The sequence below is a fragment of the Macrosteles quadrilineatus genome, unplaced genomic scaffold (genome assembly GCF_028750875.1).
Source record: "Macrosteles quadrilineatus isolate MER2022 unplaced genomic scaffold, UCM_ALF_1.0 Scaffold_1__1_contigs__length_201487025, whole genome shotgun sequence".
NCBI classification, from domain to species: Eukaryota; Metazoa; Arthropoda; class Insecta; order Hemiptera; family Cicadellidae; genus Macrosteles; species Macrosteles quadrilineatus.
This window is the reverse complement of record NW_026542594.1, coordinates 78,733,011-78,753,847: the sequence shown is the minus strand read 5'-3', so window position 1 is coordinate 78,753,847 and position 20,837 is coordinate 78,733,011. Positions and strand designations below refer to the sequence as shown.

Below are 20,837 nucleotides of genomic sequence, written 5' to 3'. Positions count from 1 at the left end.
TAACATCATCTAGTGACTAATTTAGGTTTGTTTAACTGAAGACTTCGTTGGGCAATAAATTTTTTTCGGGCTTCTGATGCAGAATTGTGAGATTTCTTTGACTATGTCATTGCTTGTTTTTAGCCGGCCAGGTGAATGTCTTTTCAAAATACTTTGGTGCCACAAAACTCATTAAACCCGCTTCAAGTTTCTTTATCATCAAGTAGATTTCAATTTAGTTTAATTTAGCAATAGGTATAAACTATACGAACCACAGATTGCAATCTGTGTCTTCTGTTGTGCCAAAAATCGTCGTGCTGGCGACTGGCGTAGAGCGTATGAGTCACAATAGCGGCCAAACACCGCGCACCTGTTTTGCTTAGGCCAAGGCTAATGTTTCCTCCCTTGTTACAAGGGAAATAAAACTTAGTTATTTAAGCTTCAATTTGACGTATAAAAAGTTTAGTTACCTTGAATAGTACCATAGACTAACCAACACAAGTAGACTTCTCATCCCATTGTAAATTTTGAAGCACGTTTTTTGTGTCTAGTTCATGTAGGCCTACGTGACACAAAGGCGCTAGTGTCGATGAAACTTTGTTTCCATTATTTTAGGGTTAATTTCTTAATTTGTGCTTTACTGTTTGGTTATATAACTAGGGGACAAGTTATTGTTTATGATTAGATCGTATTATTTGGTTAAACAAGGTTTTAAATGGCTATAATAACAGGAAACAAACAAGTAAGTTTATAGCAAAAATGCAAAGAGTAAAAAAGTCTTACAATTGCATCCACATTCCAAAAAGACCATACAATTCAATAAAAATATGAATTATATTATTTAAAAAATGGCGGCAAACTTGAAAAGTGGAAATTTGTTATTTTATAGTCTTTAAGGAATGTAGATGCAATTCTAAGACTAATTTACTTTTTGAAATTTTGCTCTTAACTTACTCGTTTGGGAGCTACATGATGTAAAATGTACACCGGAAGTCATTTTTCCATAGGCTGTACTCCTAAACGAGTGGGTTTATCGGAAAAATGTGTAGGCTAAAAAAGTTTTTAAACTGCATATTCTATCCGAAAACATGATAAAAAAACTAAAATCATATTTTTAACTGCTACAAAAATAAAGGAATGTTCCCCATTTAAAGTTTTCTCTAATTCTTACCGTTTCCGATTTCCCAATGGTGGCATCCTTGAGTTGATCACCCTGTATATATGAATTTGAACGGATGGTGTTTTTTTCCTCTAGGGGCCTCAAAACGAAAAATTAAATCGGTCCCGGGTCCAGGTGTTACCATAAGTACTACGGTAATAGCTTATTCCCTATATGGGAAATTCGCCAAAAACCCAATAGTTATATAGAACAATATTACATTCAACCAGCTGTTAGTTAAAACAAATTGTATGGGACTAAAACAAATCGATGATTACAAAGATCCCTTTAAAAACTAATTTGAACATCCTACTATTTTACTATGCATATTTAATTAATCTGCCATCCTCATACCTAAGAATTAAATGTATCAATGGTCAGCATTACACATAGTATAAATAAGTCAACTCTAAATATGTCTTTAAATGTGTTTCCAAATGCTGAATGTTTACAGCTGTATGTTAAGCAAATTATATTGTACTAAAAGCTAGCTTAGAAGTTTAGCGTCGGCTGCTAGACTTTTTAAAAATTAAAACTTAATTTCTAAAAAACTGGGACCCTTAATTATAATTATGGCTTTGACATTCCCTAGTTCTCAAAATTATCTTTCTTTCAACACAAAAATAATGAAAATCCGTCGACTGGTGGATTCAGAATGTGAAAAACCCCCATTTACGTTTTAATAATATATATGATAGTTTGGACAGGTTTCAACCCTTCCGAGGTGTAATACATTTACACAGTTTATGTGTAGACTACATTATAACTCATAAAATAATTCTAAAATTAAATGGATCTCCTTTTACAAACGTATATAATAACCAGAAATTTTCAGATCGTCCTTGCGTGTATTTCATGCCACAAATTTTGACGAAAGGCTTGCTTTTTATTACATAAACTATACCTATTTACAGTGTTGACCAAACAGTTGGCAAGAAGCATTAATAGATAAGCTATGTACCAAATATGATAATTTTAGCTCAATTCTAATTATGACAAAACACGGAGTACCTAAAAGCACGTTTTGTTGGTGTAGTAAGCGTTGCAGGAGGTCTACTTTACACTGAATCGACGTTCACTTTTATTGCTTTTGATCTTACGGCACTGTTGACTCAGCGAAACTGAACTTGTATTTTACCGTATTTCGTTATATTAAAACTGCTGTTGCATTAGGTCAAATTCCCAATAACTTAAGTCAATTGCTTTAACATAGACCACGTTTTTAGCTCGGACTGTATTATTTGACTTACTGGGACTTTTGATCTACAGACACTGCAAACATTGTAGTTTTTGAGCTAGCGGCACAGGTATAAATTATTTGATCTTCCGGGACTGTTGACTTCCAGCAACATTCCCATATAAAATAGGTAGGCCAAATAAGTTTACATCCAATGCCTTTCAAGTGGCTAGTAAAAATAAGTTATAGGCCTAAGTTAGCCTATTTGGTTCACCACCTAAACTTAAAAATCTCCTTAGTTTGAAAAACAAAATTTAAATTAGGGATTCTTTGTTGAATTTTAATTTAACTTAAAGCCATACATAATCTTCATAATCTTCTTGCATCAATCAATGAAGAATGTTTTGGCCTACTTTAAGTACCGGTAGGTACTTAGCCTAATAAAATTGGGATTGAGATGCCTTCTTAGTAAAATAACTTAAGTTAAGTTATAGCAATTACCTGTAAACTTAAACTCATTAGAGAAAAAAACTCATAAGTTAGGCTTAAAAATTTTATGATGTTACCGGTAGGCCTACTTAAGTTATAGGATTAAGGGACAGCTTCAATCATGAAAATTTTGGCTTGGATAATATTGACCTGATAGAACCTGTGGGTACTCAAAGAGCTTCCTTCCTTTAATATTGGTATTTAAATCAAATCACACATCAATCAATTGAAATTATTCCATTTATAAGGTTGATACATTCTCTTTAAATAAGTTACCTCCAATAGGTCTAAATATTAAGAGGAAAAGACATTATATAGGCTACTAAGCTCGGAAAGTAGCCAGCTAAGTTAGTAGTAATCGTGGTTAATCCTAATGCAATTGACAAACCAGCTGCTTTAAAAAGGAAATGGGAATTACTCAAATGGACTAGCGATTTCAATTTCCAGCAAGAATACCTATCAAAAGTGTTAACGTAGTCTGAATAAGAACATTACATCCATTTACAAGATTTTAATGTAGGTAACAGCTTAGCGATTAGCTCCGGAAAAATCCTATACCTAGCAATCTACTGGGTTGAGCCTGTGATGTCACTAGAATGTGGCTTGAATAACAAATATTTAAAAGAACCGAAGTATGTTTTAAATCAGAATACTATACCATTAATTTGGATGTAAGATAGCGACTTACCGTTAAACGAAGAGTCCAACTTCAACAAAGATTACGTAAAATAACTCCACAAATCTCTGAAGCAGGAAATTTAATGGTCGACGACGTTCCTTGCAATTTGGCACAAAATACCTTCCTACTTGTCAAACATCTATTTTTTACCAGTGTAGCCAACACTAAAACGGTGAAAATTGTCAATGGATACAATGAGAATATATATTTTCTTAGACATAACCACATACCAAAACACAAAACTGCCTTTAGCAAGTTTCCCATAATAGAGAATAAGCTATTACCTACCGTAGGTCTTATGGTAAGACCTGGACCAGGACCAGGGACCGATTTACTTTTTCGTTTTGTGGTCCTCGAGGCCAAAAACACCATTCGTTCAAATTCGTATTGTTATATATTCCAAGAATCTATCTTTTACTTTAATATTAATCATATGACTGGAATAATTTCATATTGTAAATAATTCAATGTTTACCTTTTATTATTAAGAAATAAACATGTATCAACACTTGTGTTCGTGATTTTTACCCTCCGAAAACCGTTAGATCCTCCAAATTTAGAAATTCTAGGTGAACAGATTGCATGGAACCCTCCTGACCAAGCAATAAAATATTTAGGTGTATACTTCGACCGAAAGTTAAATTGTAAATTTCATATTAATAAAAAATTAAATTTGGCTTATGGCAGATTATCAAAATTGTTTCCTTTAATCAACAAAAAATCATGTATGTCTATGAAGAATGGAACCCTTTTATACAAAACACTTCTACGTTCACTATTGTTATACGCCTGCCCAGTATGGGGAACTGCTTCATCAAGCTCAATTCGCAAACTGCAAACATTTCAAAATAAAGTTTTAATGATAATTCTAAAATGTCCCTGGTATATTCGAACCCGTCAAATACATTTAGAACTGGGGATAAAACCTATAGAAGACTTTATCAAGAAAGTTACATCAAAATTGTTTACAAAACTTCGATTAACCAGCAGCATTGGATTTTATAACACAGGCCAACCTTCCGAAATCCAGAGACTCCGACTAAAACCCAGATTGCCTCAGGACGTTTTTATAACCATTTTTTTTTTATTGTTTTCATTGATTTGTGTTTCATTCCCCAACAGCACAATGGGCTTGCTGGGAACTTGTTCCAAGTCCATTGACCCAAGTCCCTAAGCCTGGTTTAAACTCAGTGACCCAAGTCTGTAGGCTTGGTTTTGACTTGTTTTAGAGACCGAAGTTGGCAGTTGTTCAACTTGTTAGGGGTTTGGCTCCCCAAGTCTAACCCAAGTCCCAACCCCAAACCTACAGTTAACTCATGCACACAAACCCACTCAAAGCTTGGAATGATTAACACAACCTGGGTCTAGTAGATAAAAAAGGCTCATTGTGGACTTGTTCGGGACTTGGGGACCTAAGCCCAATTTCAGTAGGCCCACATTGAACTTGGCTTAGACTCATATTGGAATTGGTTTTAGCATATGTTGGACTTGGGCAAACAAGCTCACACTGATGCTCATTATAGACTTGTTCGGGACTTGGGGACCCAAGCCCAATTTCAGTAGGCCCACATTGGACTTGGCTTAGACTCATATTGGAATTGGTTTTAGCATATGTTGGACTTGGGCAAACAAGCTCACACTGATGCTCATTATAGACTTGTTCGGGACTTGGGGACCCAAGCCCAATTTCAGTAGGCCCACATTGGACTTGGCTTAGACTCATATTGGAATTGGTTTTAGCATATGTTGGACTTGGGCAAACAAGCTCACACTGATGCTCATTATAGACTTGTTCGGGACTTGGGAACCCAAGCCCAATTTCAGTAGGCTCACATTGGACCTGGCTTAGACTCATATTGGAATTGGTTTTAGCACATGTTGGACTTAGACAAACAAGCTCACACTGATAAATTAAACAGGCTCATTATGGACTTGTTCAGGACTTGGGGACCCAAGCCCAATTTTAGTAGGCTTATTTTGGACTTGGCTTAGACTCATATTGGAATTGGTTTTGGTACATGTTAGACTTGGGTAAACAAGCTCACACTGACATACTCACTTTGAACTTGGTACACAATTGTTGTTTTGTTATAGCTCTCAATAAATATTTTAAAATATCAATATGTCATAACCCTAAATAAAGTGAAATACCCCCGCCGCAGCAAACCTGCCGACTAAGCGAATTTCCATTTGTCTGAATTGATTTTCAGTTAAATATATTTTAATAACATTAGGTTTAACAAGTACCTAGGTTTGCTGCAACAAGGAAACTAATAAAGTGTGTTTTTGAGTAAAATATTGATAGCTTAGTACAAAATAAATAAATTTGCCAAGTTTGATCAAAATATATCCATAAACAAGCAAACTACAACATTTGACAATATTCTCCATAAGAATAACATGGGAATTTTAAATTTACAATTTTGTTTTAATTTTCTTCGTTACTAATAATCGAATAAAAATACTTTTATATACTAAATTATTTGTTTTTTTAAGCTCTTTAAAACGGTCTAAAGAGAAATCAGGAAATTTTGTGTTTTGAGGGTCAAAAGTGAGAAAAACCAATTTTTACCCCATAAAACCCCCCGTAAAGCCCCGTTCCCATGGTCCGATCGTGCTGGTTCGCGAACTCATTCAAGTTTATCCTGCCTTACACCTTCAAACCAAATTTCATCAAAATCGGACAAAAATTACTCAAGTTATCGCGTTCACGGACGTATATATATACATATAAGTCTATATATATATATATATACATATATAAAAATTTGAACGAATGGTGTTTTTGGCCTCTGGGGACATCAAAATGAAAAAGTAAATCGGTCCCGGGTCTAGGTCTTACCATGCCACCTACGGTAATAGCTACTTCCCTATAGGGAAATTCGCTAAAAAGCATGTATGTTGATAATACTAATTAATTTGTCTTATTAGTGTTAAATAATTTAATTTAGGTGTTTAACTCAGATTTTTTTAAACAATAATCACTGTGCCATTAGATAAAATAATAATATAAGCAGTAATAATATTAATAATATATATATATATATATATTTAACGTAAAAGCAATTTCCCACCGTTCACTTTGCATTCATATTTCAGGCCAATTTTTTCTATAAAAAATATTAAGGTCATATAATAAACCTCAAGTGATAAAAAATTGGTTTAAATGTATATATTAATAAATAATGATCTGTTGGGTCCAGAAAACAAGGCATTCACGTTTCAAGAAAATTTATTATTATGTATAGTAAATATAATTTCCATTATTGTAGGCCTACTTCCTCTTCTTCAACTTCTTCTCCAACTTCAACTACTCCGCCTGCTTCAGAAGATCTATAACAAATTGTACAATTGCATTAGAAACTGTGAAAATTAATAGTAGTATTAAAACGGAACGTATCAAATAAAGAATACACCCATCATAACCTCGTTAAGAGAAATAAAGGAATAAAGTGTCAGCCTGGTGATAGGGCGAGAAATTAACCCTGCTTTTTAATAACACAGTTTAAAACTGATAAATAATTTCATTTTTGAGTTGTTGCCTTGAGATTAAGGAAAGTAAATAAAAGAAACGTCTTTTAACACTTACGGTAGGGGATACAAAAAACATGGTAAGTGGTGATCGATTTTGATCGGACACTCCAATCATCCTCAGACCCAATAGGCAAATGACAAGAATCTGAATGTCGTCCCTACTTATACCCTATTAGCTACGGGAAGCACCGGCCAATAAATTTTAATTGACAAAGAAATTGAATTTAGGCTTTCAAGCTACATATTACTGACCTCATCTAGGCATAAGATCAATTACATTCAACAAAAATATTTTCTGTGGCACCTAAAATGGTGAACATTCTTGGAATGCATATAAATCAAGATGACAGTGAATGATAATTTTTCCCTGTGAACTAAATTCCCTTCACTCGAAAAGGAAGTTTTGGAATCAACGTCAATGTAGTTCATCATGTAACAAGTGTTCCTTACTGTTTAAACACATTCAATAAGTATGGTTGGCCCTTTTGAAAAAGTTATTTACATACTAGGAAAATAATAAAGTCAGAAAACATGTTAACGTACAACACACTTTATGGTAGGCAGACAACTTCAATTTATTGGAGTGTACTCAATGTCAATCATATGCTGATTTCAAGAAAGGTGAAAGTAGTTAGAGAAATTGTTTGAATACATTAAAACTAAAAATATATTAACTTCATCCACAATGTTATAAGGTAGAAAATTAACTTACTTTCGATCTAGTCTATATTTCGCTTGTTGCAGCCACTTTCCCATCCACGTCTTTACAACTTCCTCAGTTGCCACTGGGTTTACTCTTTTTACAGCTTCTGTAATCAAACATCCTTTTAAAGAAGTATTCGGTAGTTTATAAAACTTTCATTATTAATTGCAAGATTTATAATAACAGAGTCCAAACTCTGATTGATTGCATTACTACATCTATAATCTCCGGTCTGAGCTTGTTTAACTCAAGAGAAAATTAACCTTTCATCGGACGCATCATGGAAGTTACCTCCGGGTCACAACATTTTTCATTATAAAAACCATAGTTTGTGTTTGGCAGGGCTGTTGCGTGCCGTACCTCAAGCACCGCTTTTGCAGGATTGGTTTTGGCTACTCTTACCCCTTTCCCAGTTGTCAAACAACATTGGGAAGTGGTTTTCGTCACTCAAGGTAGCGAGATTGTTAGCTAGTGTTGAAAGGGAGGACAGGGAAGAAGATTTAGAGGAAAGGCCCACTGGCGGGTTTGTTCGGGTACTATTTTTTAAAGAAAAAGATCTTTGACAAAATGAGTAGTCCTTCTAACAAATGATTTTTTTTCATCTGACAATAGGTGCTTTATTTCATACACTATTGCAATTTTGTTAAAGAGCTTTGAAAAAAATAAGTTGTTCGTATAAAAGGGATTTGGACCGCTTTTAGCAGAAAGGAACCAACCCACACTGGGTCAATTTTGAGTTAGAAGCCTATAAATTTGACTGATTACTATAAATCACTGTTTTAACCAAGAGATACAGGAATTGTGTTGATGAATTACCATTTTTCTAGTTTTTTTTATGTGTAAAGGTTATACATTTAGGTATTGTAATTTAATTTGTTATTCTATGTTTTTGTGGGTTGGTTCCGTTCAGCTTTTTAAAAAATTCCTAGGAATAAATTAGCAGAAAAGGTCTAGAGGGTTGATTCCTTTCTCTGAAATTCTTTTGACACATTTTGTTTTAAAGCCAGTTGTTCTTTAAGACACATTCTCTATCTTCTATCTATGAAGCCTCGATTATCATTAACTTTTGAGAAAACCATAAGTCTGACATTCATCAACCTTATACTTAGATGAAAGGTCTCAATGAGAAAATTGGAGGTAACATATTCGTTTTTCGAGCTAGTTTTTCCTAAGGACCCAAATATAAATAAAAGGGAAGAGTTGAACATACATAAAGGTGTTTAATTTCCAACAGCTGATAAACAATTTATTATTTTTACTATACTTTTTGAATTTTGTCTGCTAATGTAAATCGAATCGAAAGCTGTAATTTCTTAAGATTATTTATTAATTATTAAATTAATTATTTAATTTAAATACCCAGCGAAGCGGATTACGTCAGCTATATCACTATTTTAAGACAGGGACCTCACTTAGTGGGTATTTTAACCTGAATATGAATGAAGGATGAGTGTGATGATTGTCATGATTGTTGCGCGATCTTATAGCCTTGTTACTGACTATGGCTGGCACAATAACAATATTTTTGCAATTTTTCCCAAAACAAATGGAAATTCAACAAATTGGTCAATAATATAAAAAGCTCTTGCTGTTTTTATAATTTTGGTTAATGTATTCTTACTGGTACTGGTAAAAGATACTGGTAACAGTATCTTTTAAAGGTTCTAATTAAAGAAACAATTACGATAAAAAATAAATATTTTATTACATAATATTTATTAAATGCAATTTTGCCATTTTTAAATTAGTTTCACAAGCATCACAATAGGCTTGGTACTTACAACTACAAAAGTTAAATAAACAAACTATGCACATAACACATTTGCCAACGGATCAATAATCATTCTGTTGTAAGGCCTACATAACAACAACTTTATGTTTAAATTAAATTATTGTTCTTCACAAACACAAAACATCAGCTGTTCTAGTAGCAGTTGGTTTTAGGGTTGGTTCCTTTCTGCTGAAATAGATATATGGGTAAGGATGTAACATGTACATGTAAGGACAGAACTAAAGTGGATTAGTTCCTTTCTCCAAAAATCTAAATTGAGTATTTTTGTGGAACCAATGTTGGTTCTTTTCTTCGAAATTCATACACAGGATTCTAATCCAAACAAAATTGTGTTTGTTTTTTTTTTATATTAATGTCGTTTTGATGAGCGAAAATTTTTTTTTTTTCACAGATTGATTTCCTAAATACAAAACAAACAATATCTCAAAATATTTAATTTTGTGGGTTGGTTCCCTTCTGCTAAATGCGGTCCATTTTTCATAAGGACCATGCAGATGTTTATACAGGGTGGTAAAAAAGTCCCTGGACAGTTAAATATTTTAAAAAATAATGCAGATAGAGCTACAATACTTGGTACAAAGTTACAGGGCATAAAACTCTATTTAAACACATATTCAGTGATCCAATAACTCTTCAGGGGGACGGCCCACAAGGAGTCGGAAGAAAATTTTAAATGGAAGCATAGGTCAATATGCACATCAAATTAAAGGTCTTTTTTAGTAGAATACAATGCTGCAAACCGCACTTCAAAATGTGTTTAAATAGAGTTTTATGCCCTGTAACTTTGTACCAAGTATTGTAGCTCTATCTACATTATTTTTAAAAATATTTAACTGTCCAGGGACTTTTTTACCACCCTGTATGTCATACACTGATGCAATTTTTGTCTAAGAGCTTTGATTAAATGAGTTGTCCTTGTAACAAATCAATATTTTCATTAGACCATACATGTTTTTATGTAATACACTATTGAAAATGTTATATGATAGTACTGTATATGTACAAAAAGTAGGCCTAAGTCTTTATTATCCACAACACTTAAGTATTTGTGTTGTTTAATAAACACTTACTATTTTATAAAGAACTTAAGTAATTGTGTAAAAACTCATTAAAACTTGTTTCTTACAGTTTTATTACTATTAGACGGGTTTTACTCAACATATGTATAGTTTTCGTACTCCCAGAGGTAACTTCCGTGAGCGCCCTATGGTTTTTGAAAAATCAATGCGCCCGACAGAAGGTTAAATGCAAGTTCAATGTATAGGATTGTCAATTAACAATAAAGAAATTGTGATTAAAAACATTAAGCTTCTTACCGTGTGCGATTTTGCAGGCATTTGTTTTCGAAAATGCAATTTTCTTCGTCTTTTCCTTATTTCTTGCAGTGTTGCCGCTGTAAGAGTATTCTACCGCAACCTGGTAGGACATCAACCGTCGTAGGCAGTTGTATGTCATGGTTTTTACATCCTTCCCCCCGACCGAGGTTAGAACCTTAAACTGAAAAAAATATACATATTATTTGATTGTTTAATTAAGTGGACATAATGAAGATAACTGTAAAAAATAGTTAGGCCTAATGAAAGTATAAGTGCTGTGTTAATTTGTACAATTCACACATTTAATGACAGTCAAATTTTTTACGAACATAACTTAATGTGTTTTCTTTATGCACAATTTAAAACAAGACAACCCCAAAGTCTGTTATTGACAAATACAGATGGCAGAAAACCTGAACAGTTAGTTGTCTTATCTTTTCTGTACCAGGCTCCTCCCTCTGTTCTCATTGGTATTGTTTCAAGGCTGATTTTGCAGTTTGGCCTTGGGAATTGTAAAGGGCAGGCATATTAGCATTCCTCAAAAATATAAGATTTATAGTCTATTTCAACCCCTCCGCAGAGCACTGCATGGATATAACCTTTGACTATTTAGACAACAGTATCAATTAGTCAATGATATAACTCACTTTTCAGGAAAATGTAAACATTTTTTTAGCGAATTTCCCATAATGAGAATAGGCTATAAGCGTAGATCTCATAGTGAGACCTGGACCCAGGACCGATTTACTTTTTTGTTTTGAGGTCCCCAGAGGCCGAAAACACCATATGTTCAGATTCATACACATATTAATAATTAAAAATACTCCCGCCGCATCAAACCTGCAGACCAAGCAAATTTCCATTTACCCAACTTGATTTCTAATCAAATATTCCCTAAAAATTTTCAGATTTATTTCCTATTTAAATAACATTAATTTTAGTGAGTATCTTAGGTTTGCTGCAAAAAACCTAAGATAAGCTATGAAAATCCTGACCAGGAAGTGTGTCAGACCTTGTTACGATCCCTTTTAAGCATCAATATGTTTTATGGTTAGCCTATAATTTCAGATTTTAAGGGTTTGTACAATATTGATATAAAAACATTCCAAAAAAGCCCAAAGGCTACAGCTTTGAGTTTACTTTGTGATACCTATGGTTTCCACATTCATTACTTTTTCAACGTTCCTGCACCAAGAAATTAATGACCACTTAATAATTCAAAATTACATACTTTGCTGTGGTGGGAAAACTACTGACGGCTATGAATCTCAGAGCATAGATCAGTATTCAAAAAACTGAATAGGATAAGTTACTAGGTAAGAATGTTATTTTCAATGAAAAATACACAAACTTACCAACTGCCTACTAAATTGAGGGGTTTCTAGTATCTTCTCCAACTCTTCCATCTCTTTCAAATTCTGAACTGGTATCCTCCCTATTATTTCGTATTTTCCATTTTCCTGTTCTTCATTGTTCATTGCACGGTCATCCATTTTTCTGCTTAATTTTTGAACAGCGTCTGTGAGGACAACAACTGTTTCCTGGAGCTGTCCGACGATGACAAAAAGTCTATTACAATCTGAAAATATCAAATTTATTTTAACATCAATCAAAAATCAACAACAAACATAAAATGCAATGTAATGCAACAATTGTATTTGCAATTTGAATGGTTTTCAACTCTAGAGCTCGTCTAGAAAGATATATAATATGGTAACAGCAGTTATTAGACCTATGGGAAATACAGTTGTTACTAAAAATGATGAAATGTGCTTAATCAGAAAAATGTTATGTGTTAAACATGGGGTAAATGTATGCCCGGAACAAATGGACTCCCAGTTAAGTACAAATTTGTATATTAACCAAAAAGTTTAAACACAGCCAAATGTATTTCAAACTAAGCTCTTTTAAATAATCAATTATTAATTATCTTGTTACTATTTCTATGAGTTTAAACGTGTTTTAAATCTCTTCCATTTATACTCAAAGCGCTCAGAAAATTAAAAAAATAGGCCCTACCAAAATCTGAAATATAAATATATTTATACATGTGCACGTATATTTATATGTATAGGCCTACCCATAGATAAAACATTCCATGAGGGGATTGGACCTAGCAGTGGCAGGGGGAGTGTAATTAGCATTATTCAGGACTTCTGTGGCTGTAAAAATAGGGAATTCGTCTGAAATATTTATGGACAGGTCAGTGGTAGAAGGAAGCTGGGAAGAAAATGATGTTAAAGGGGGATAAGCTGGTAGGGAAGTCTGTTTTTTAGATTTTTTTGATGCAGCATCTGAGTCCTCGTCAGAATATTCTTCATCCTCTCCTGGCAAACTAACGTTTCTTGGCTTCCTTTTTCTCTTCGTAGACTCCTCTTCGTCACTACTTAGGTTAGAGGTATCCTCAACCTTTGATAATTTCTTGCGAGCATCATAGTATGTTTCTAAAACATAAAAATTTAAAGAATTATTATTTTGTAAAGAAAATAACAAATTGTTCCCATGGTTGGTGATGTAAAATGCCCAGGCTTTTTTATGGGTTTATAGAAAATAATTCATTTGCAGCATTTATTGTTTAAAAAAATTTCTTCTATTAGGCTATACCTAATTATAACTTTTGTTTAACAAAAATCCTCTTTTTTATTATCTTGTAATGGTAAAAATATTACGAGTTTAGAAAACGAGCGTTTAGGCGATTTCAAATGGCCTGAGCGGGGGTCATCAGTTCTCCGAGCGCCACATACTGCGCTAGCTTTGCGACCCCTATAAAAAGGCCGAGAAGCGGAATAGCTTTCGGACCCGCGTATATTGCGAGACGATAGGTCGAGGACGGAATAGCCCGGTAATTGAACCAGAGGTGAAATAACCCTGGAAGCGACGAATACTAGGGTTAGGCCGAGAAGCGGATTAGCTCTCGGACCCACTTACATCGCGAAATCTTAGGTCAAGGGCGGAATAGCCCTGTAAGTGAGCCAGTGGTGTAACAACCTTGGTATCGTCGAATATTAGGTTACGTCAGGGCGAAATAGCTCGTGGACCCTCTACAATTGATTCGGTTATTTTAAGTATCGTTGGTTTTAATTCCAAAAGTGAAACTTGGTATATCCATTAAATAGAGATTTGTTTTATTTTCCAAGTTAACGATTTAAGTTAATTACGACCAGAGTTTCACTCACGGAATTAACGCCAATAAGTCCAAATTAAGTTTAAATTAAGGCGTAACCCGGGCAGTGATGAATGTGTCATTTACTGAAAGCTGATGCTTTAACGACCATATCTGAGCCCATATTTTAAAGTTTAAGACCATTATTATTACTTCTAATCCTGGACATACTCAATTATTTTAGTTATTAGAGGACTACAGTAAAATTTTGTCCCAGGACAAAATTGCACCTTCACAATCTACATAAATATCTTCTCTTTTAAGCAACTATCACTTTTTAACCCTTAAGGGGGATGGCCCATGATGAGTCAGACAACATTCTTTAATAGCAGCGTAGGTCGAGTTTGGTATAAAATTAAAGGTTAGTTCTAAATAAAGTAAGAAATAAAGTAGAACATATTGCCGCAAAGGCGAATTCAAATAGAAAATTAATTGAGTCCATAATAGCAGCCACTAATAAGCTTCGATGGAATGCCATCCCATCCGGCAGCTGAATTGCCTCTTATGGACCTCACAACATCGCAGAGTTCTTGCTGAGTGACAGGTCTCAGGGAGAAAACCTTATCTGTGGCGTAAATGGCGTCATCGACCTCAGCTAGCCCGTCAGTCTTAATTATTGTACTCGCAAGTTGCGCGCCAACTGAGGCAAAGTAGTTATTGAAATTATTGCTGACAATTTTTATTGCGTCAGGTGTAGCAGTGTCACCGTGCGCGCAGAAACCCTCAACTGGGAATTTTCCCTTTCCACTTGGGCGGCCCGCGACCTCATTCACAATGTTCCAGAACTTTCTTGAGTCACCGTTAGCTTAATAAATTTTAGTCTTATAAAACCTGTATTTAGCTTTCTTTATCAATGATATTAATATGTTCCGGTATCTAGTAAACCTTGTCCGTAATTGTGTGTTGAAAGGATGATGTCGGAGCTGCTTACTTAACTTATCTCGATAGCGTATTGACTTTAGGAGCCCATTAGTTATCCATGGCTTTAGTTTAGAGGCTTTGGCTGATTTCTTTTCAATAATTGTATATTTATCTAAAATTTGCCCTATAACCTTATTAAACATTTCTGAAGCTTCGTCCACGTCTACCGAATTTAATATATTGTTCCAATTGAATGAAATTAGTTCCACGCCAATGCTTTGCCAATTGATTGTTTTTGAACTACAATTGTTTATTTCCATATTTTTCGACCTGGTGCTTTGCAATTCCAGATAGGTTGTAAAATGATCTGTTATTTCTGTCTCGAACACGGCCGAGGAAGCTGTGAAAGATGGTGGCAAGGTTATGAAAAAATGGTCAATGCATGTCTTACTAGCAGGACGTGTTACTTTATCTATGCAAGTAATGAATCCGACAGGATATCGAGGTACCGCTCTTCTTGTGAGTTAAGATTAGTTTGAATAATATCGCAATTTAAATCCCCTGCCAAGACATTTATCTGAGAACTTATTGTGTTAAGTTCTAAAAATTCTTTTAAGTTGTCGTTAAAAATCTGTAATGATGTATTCGGACTACCGTATACACAAAGCAGGTTACATGTAGCTCCGGCCCAGTCGAAGGTCAAGGACAAGCTCGTAGCCACGCCACCGATTAGCAGCTGATTGCAGGACACTGATAACGAGTCATCGTTGTAGACAACGATACCGTCACTTTGATTCAGATTGTTATAGCTTCTGAAAGTATTATAACCATCTATACGCATAAGATCACCCTGATGATTCAACCATGCTTCCGTTAGAATGATACAATTAAATTTACACTTGATACCTTGTAATAAAACTAGAAATTCGTCAATGTGTTTACCATAACTTCTTATGTTTTGGTGTAATATTTTAAAATCATAAATAGCATTACCGTTGTTTTGGTTTAAATTATAAGAGTTGAAACAATCAACGTCAGTAATTACATTGCAATGTATGAAATGGGTGAATGCTTCGTCCATCAAAGCTAATTAATTTACTAAATTTAATGGGTTATTGCCGGCCGACTAGCTTAAATTGTGTATTTAGTGTTAAAAACATCAGCGTTAAGAGGAATTTAAACAATCTGTGTCAAGGGTGACATATAAGAGTGTGTGCCATGAGACATTAATCATCAATTGTGACGTAGTAAAAAATAGAGAATCGAAAAAGTATTTTATGAGGTAGATTATTAGCTAAAATTTAAAAATAATTGTGTTTTATTGTCTAACTTAGCTTAAGCACTAAACAAACTTTGGTAAATGCAATCGCACGATTAAGTGTAATAGTTAATAGGTAAGCGGTTCAAATAAGACATTACGGCAATAACAGCCTGTTAATGAATATGTACAAATGTTTCACACAACGGTTGATCTTTAGATTTTAAAATAAAATAATCGAAATATACTAACACTTTTAATTAATTTACATTTCCTAACAGGAACTCATATAGCCTATACCAAGTCATTTGACAAACATTTTTTATTTTTCATCAAACCTTATACAATTCAATTTGCATCTGAAGTGGATGTGTCCTGTGGGGCGGCGGGGGGAGGAGCAGCAGCGTCGGCGGTGGCGGCAGGGGCGGCCAGATGGAGGCTGGATACTCGGAGGGGGCGTGCGTTTGGGTTTTTCTTGATCAACACCCTGCCGTCGTCGGTCCACACTGATGAAAGCTTTCCTTTCTTTACGAGATCTCTCGCAGCGTTGAAGATTGAACGAGTCTCGTGCGTTAATTGTTCATTCAGGTACACCTGATGGTTCGGGAATTTTTTATAGATCTCACTGGCCTTTAGACTTTGCCTGTTACGTCGAGCAGCAATCCACTCTCGTTTTTGTAGTCTAGAGATGAAGGATACAATGATAGGCTGAGTTTCTATAGCACCATCACTACGAGGAAGCCAGTGCACCGCGTTTATGTTTTCGCGATAAAACGGGATACCCAATACAGATGCGATGCGACTCACAACTTCTAGCGGATCTGAACCTCGGGGTAAAACCGGGACGCCAGTTATTACAATATTGATCTTTCGTGTGTGCTGTTGTAGCTCATGCACTTCCGTTTTAGTCAAGGACAGGTCTTTGCGCAACTTAATATTTTCTGCGATCAGATTGTCTACCTCACACTGCATTGCAGTGGCATTCGTTTGTACAATAGAGAGGTCGGTTTCAATCACTGCTACTCGCGAACTTATGTTGCTAATATCTGCACGTATCAATGTCATAGTCTCGTCGTTTTTGTCCCAACGATTATTTATTTCAGCACGGAGAGCAGCGATTGCTTCTAAAACGACGGACTGGCCCTGTTCACGATCGCCACAAACTGTTTTGCTCGCAGCAGGTGAACTCACAAAAGCACACTCGTCGCACTTCCAGTTATTACGCGAGCCACGGGTTTTGAGATCGCCCACGCACAAGGTGTGAAATGGCGTTTGACACTCCGCACACTTACAGGAATCCTTAGCTTGAACATCCTTTCACACTTCCGACACAACACCATAGTGAATGAAAAGAAGGCTTAAAACGGTTTTAAACTTTAAAAATAAGGTAAAATGTCACTAGAAATATAGCTGATAGCAAATTGCAGCAAGCCGGACGGCAACTTAACCTTAACAAAACCACTGGACGGAGCAACGATAAGGGGTCCGCTCGCATCGACTGACAGATAAGAACTCACATGCTACGTGCTGCTTCTACTAAGGTTCGCATTTCTCGTTCAACAGACAACCATTTGTTCCATTTGTTCATTTTGTCCATTTTGTTGGCCATTTGTTCAGGAGTGTAAGGCATGCTCGTTCTCATAGTTATACCACAATCAGAGAGTAGTTTCTTCACTTTGGCATTACATAATTCCGTTCCGCCATCACTCATGAACGATTTAACAACATGACCTGCTGTCTGACACTCATTGATAAATGTTTTTTTTTTACAGTTACCTAACAATGTACATGTTCTCTTACTGATTTGAGAAAGCAAAGTGGCCAATTCGCTCATCAGTGAGACAATGTTAACATTGTCTCACTCTAATTACTTTGTCTCACTCCAGATTTTCAACGTGAAGGCACGAAAGTGGCCAATTCGCTCACCAGTGAGACAATGTTAACATTGTCTCACTCCAGATTTGCAACGTGAAGGCACGTTTCTGTACCAATTTATTTGTTTTATGGTAACTGTAGAAAAAAATGTGCAACTCGAGTGCAAAGTGCAATCGCCTCACTCGAGAAACTATTCCTATTTCGCCTACGGCTCTTAAGGATTTCTCTCAAGTGAGGCAATTGCTCACTTTGCTCACTAGTTGCACAAATAACTATAGACAATCACAAACAACTTCACTTTTCTCCTTCAAAAAGAAAACTCGTCAAAATTGAGTGTAATAGTTCTTCAACACTAGACAATAACGACTACCACCAAGAGAAATATTTTCCATTGGTCCACATAAGTCACCACTTATAATCTCACCTGGACTTTTAGGTTTCACTGTTCTTGTTTGATAATTTTCTCTGTGATTGTGATGTTACCCTTGTACACATCCCTCACAAAAATCATCCTTTTTCACAGATATGCCCGGATCACCAAGAAACTTAAAATACACATGAGCCTTGTTTTGATGAGCAAAACACTCATGCCATTCTTGTAGAGTTTTATTTTTACTACTCACAAACTGTACAGAATAAGCCATTGACATTGCGTCCAAGTAAATAAATGTGGTTTATTGTCCTTCATAAAAACACACTTATTTTTATTAGCTTTGAACGTATAGTCTTTTTCACCACACTAAGATGTTTTTAGCTGTTTTACATACGTTAATTGGTGGCTGAAAGTTACGTTTTGCTGGCCATGCCAGCTGTCATCGTCATTTGGGGACCAAGCAGGTTTTTACATCCCTAGAGCCGCAAAATAGCTGTCCACTTACTTTCTTAAAACGCATGACACAATCAGTATCCATAGCATTGCAATTGAATTGTTTTATTGTCCCCGTTATTGCCTAGCAACTATTTATCATTTTTTCCGCTGATTCCTCAAATTATTTCTTCCCATAACCTTAAAGTTGTAGTTGACTATCAGTGTGCATTATTATTATGGTGAATAGTGGTAATAGGGTATAGTGTGGTGAAAAATAGTGTTCTTACCACGGACCGAAATGGTTTTGCAGCTCTCCTCGAACTTAAAATATCTCTAGCCGGCAAAACCTCATTTTCGGCCCTAGGTAGGCATACGAAATATACTATTTCAACTAAAAAAACCTGCTGGAGACCGAAAGAAGATTTCTGCCTAGTTTTAGCGAACTTCCCATATAGGGAATAAGCTATTACCGTAGTACTCATGGTAAGGCCTGGACGCGGGACCGATTTTTTCCCGTTTTGAGGTCCCTAGAGGCCAAAAAACACCATCCGTTCAAATTCATATATATATATGTGTCCGTTAGCACGATAACTCGAGCAAAAATGATCCGATTTTGATGAAATTTGGTACAAACGTGTAAACCTACGTTTATTCGAACGAGTTCGCGATCCAGCATGATCGGACCATGGGAACGGGGGTTTACGGGGGGTTTTATGGGGTAAAAATAGGGTTTTCCCATTTTTGACCCAAAAAACATAAAATTTAGCAATTTCTTTCCAAACCATTTTGTAGAGCTTAAAAAAACAAATAATTTAGTATATATTGAAGCGTTGTTATGCGCCTGGTTACAGAAAATTCCAAAAAATTGTAAATTTAAAATTCCAATGTTATTCTTATGGAGAATAAGTAAACTGTTGTGGTTTGCTTGTTTATGAACATATTTTGATCAAATTTGGAAAATGTTTTATTTCTTACTAACTATTAACATTAAAAAAAAAAAAAAAAAAAAAAAAAAACAGTTTTACCCTCCCTGATGCAGCAAACCTAAGTACTTGTTAAACTAATTCTATGTAAATCCAATCAGTCAAATGGAAATTCGCTTAGTCTGCAGGTTTGCTGCGGCGGGGGTATTGGAATATACTAGGTGGAATATACTAATCCGATATTTACCATACAATACACCTATTGTACAATTTTAAATACAACAACATCTTAAAAGTGACGGCTAATTTTCAAATAGTACCAAGTGTAGTAAAATAAGAATACTAGCTGTAACCCGCGGGCTTTGCCCCGTTTAACTTCTTAATTTTCAAGATGATCTCGTTCGCATGGCTCAATCATGTCCTGGTTGAAGTTCGTTCGCTACGCTCACTCACCTTTAGGTTGGAGCTCGTGCGCTACGCTCACTCACCTTTGGGTTGGAGCTCGTTCGCTGCGCTCACTTGCCTTCAGGTTAGCTCGTTCGCTACGCTAACTCGCCTCCAGGCTGAAATATTCTTCAAATGACACAATGTCAGAGAAAAATCCTAAGTTAAATTACTAGACCTAATACAGCTTTGTAATGGCTTTCATTACGCAATGGACAAGAAGCAGACCTGTAGTGGGTAAGTGAGCGGGTTTCTACGCAGGAGTCCCTGTTTTAAATCCCAACCGGTATAATAAAAATTGTATTTTGAATTTTTTTCACTTTTTCACTTTTATAAAATTTTTAATGCATAGTTAATATAATTTAATAATAACATTCAATGTTTTGAAACAAGTTACAAATTGTTTTAAAAACAGTTGAGGACTGTTATGAAAGAAGTTTAGAACTGTTTTGATATTGTTTTACAACAATTTAAAACTTGTATTGATACTGACAAAATTCCAAATATTACTTGTATTGATTCAATTTTAAAACAAGTTTAAAACTGTTTTGCAATTTTTTTGATATTGAAATTATTAGGGAATTTAAAGTGGAGAGAATAGTTTTAGGCTTGATGTAATGGAACTGAATAGAGATTACCATGAATAATTAATTATATCTTACCAATCTTGAATTGAG

At 35.1% G+C, this 20,837-nt stretch overlaps 1 protein-coding gene across 1 annotated transcript; it reads right to left on the bottom strand.

Moving 5' to 3' along the window:
- Positions 1-6,697: 6,697 nt before the first annotated feature.
- LOC128989009 (uncharacterized) lies at positions 6,698-12,379 on the bottom strand. Its single transcript, XM_054410895.1, has 4 exons — positions 12,184-12,379; positions 10,829-11,009; positions 7,730-7,826; positions 6,698-6,816 (listed from the first exon to the last, which is right to left on the bottom strand). The coding sequence occupies exons 1-4, from the start codon at positions 12,319-12,321 to the stop codon at positions 6,747-6,749; spliced, it is 486 nt and encodes a 161-aa protein (XP_054266870.1). The 5' UTR covers positions 12,322-12,379; the 3' UTR covers positions 6,698-6,746.
- Positions 12,380-20,837: the final 8,458 nt, after the last annotated feature.

Excerpts from the sequence above, each read along its gene's own strand:
- LOC128989009 (XM_054410895.1), bottom strand. The coding sequence starts at position 12,321 with ATGGATGACCGTGCAATGAACAATGAAGAACAGGAAAATGGAAAATAC. Across the intron at positions 7,827-10,828 it reads TGCCTGCAAAATCGCACACG|AAGCTGTAAAAAGAGTAAAC; the intron begins GTAAGAAGCTTA and ends GTTTGATTACAG. Across the intron at positions 6,817-7,729 it reads AAATATAGACTAGATCGAAA|ATCTTCTGAAGCAGGCGGAG; the intron begins GTAAGTTAATTT and ends AATTTGTTATAG.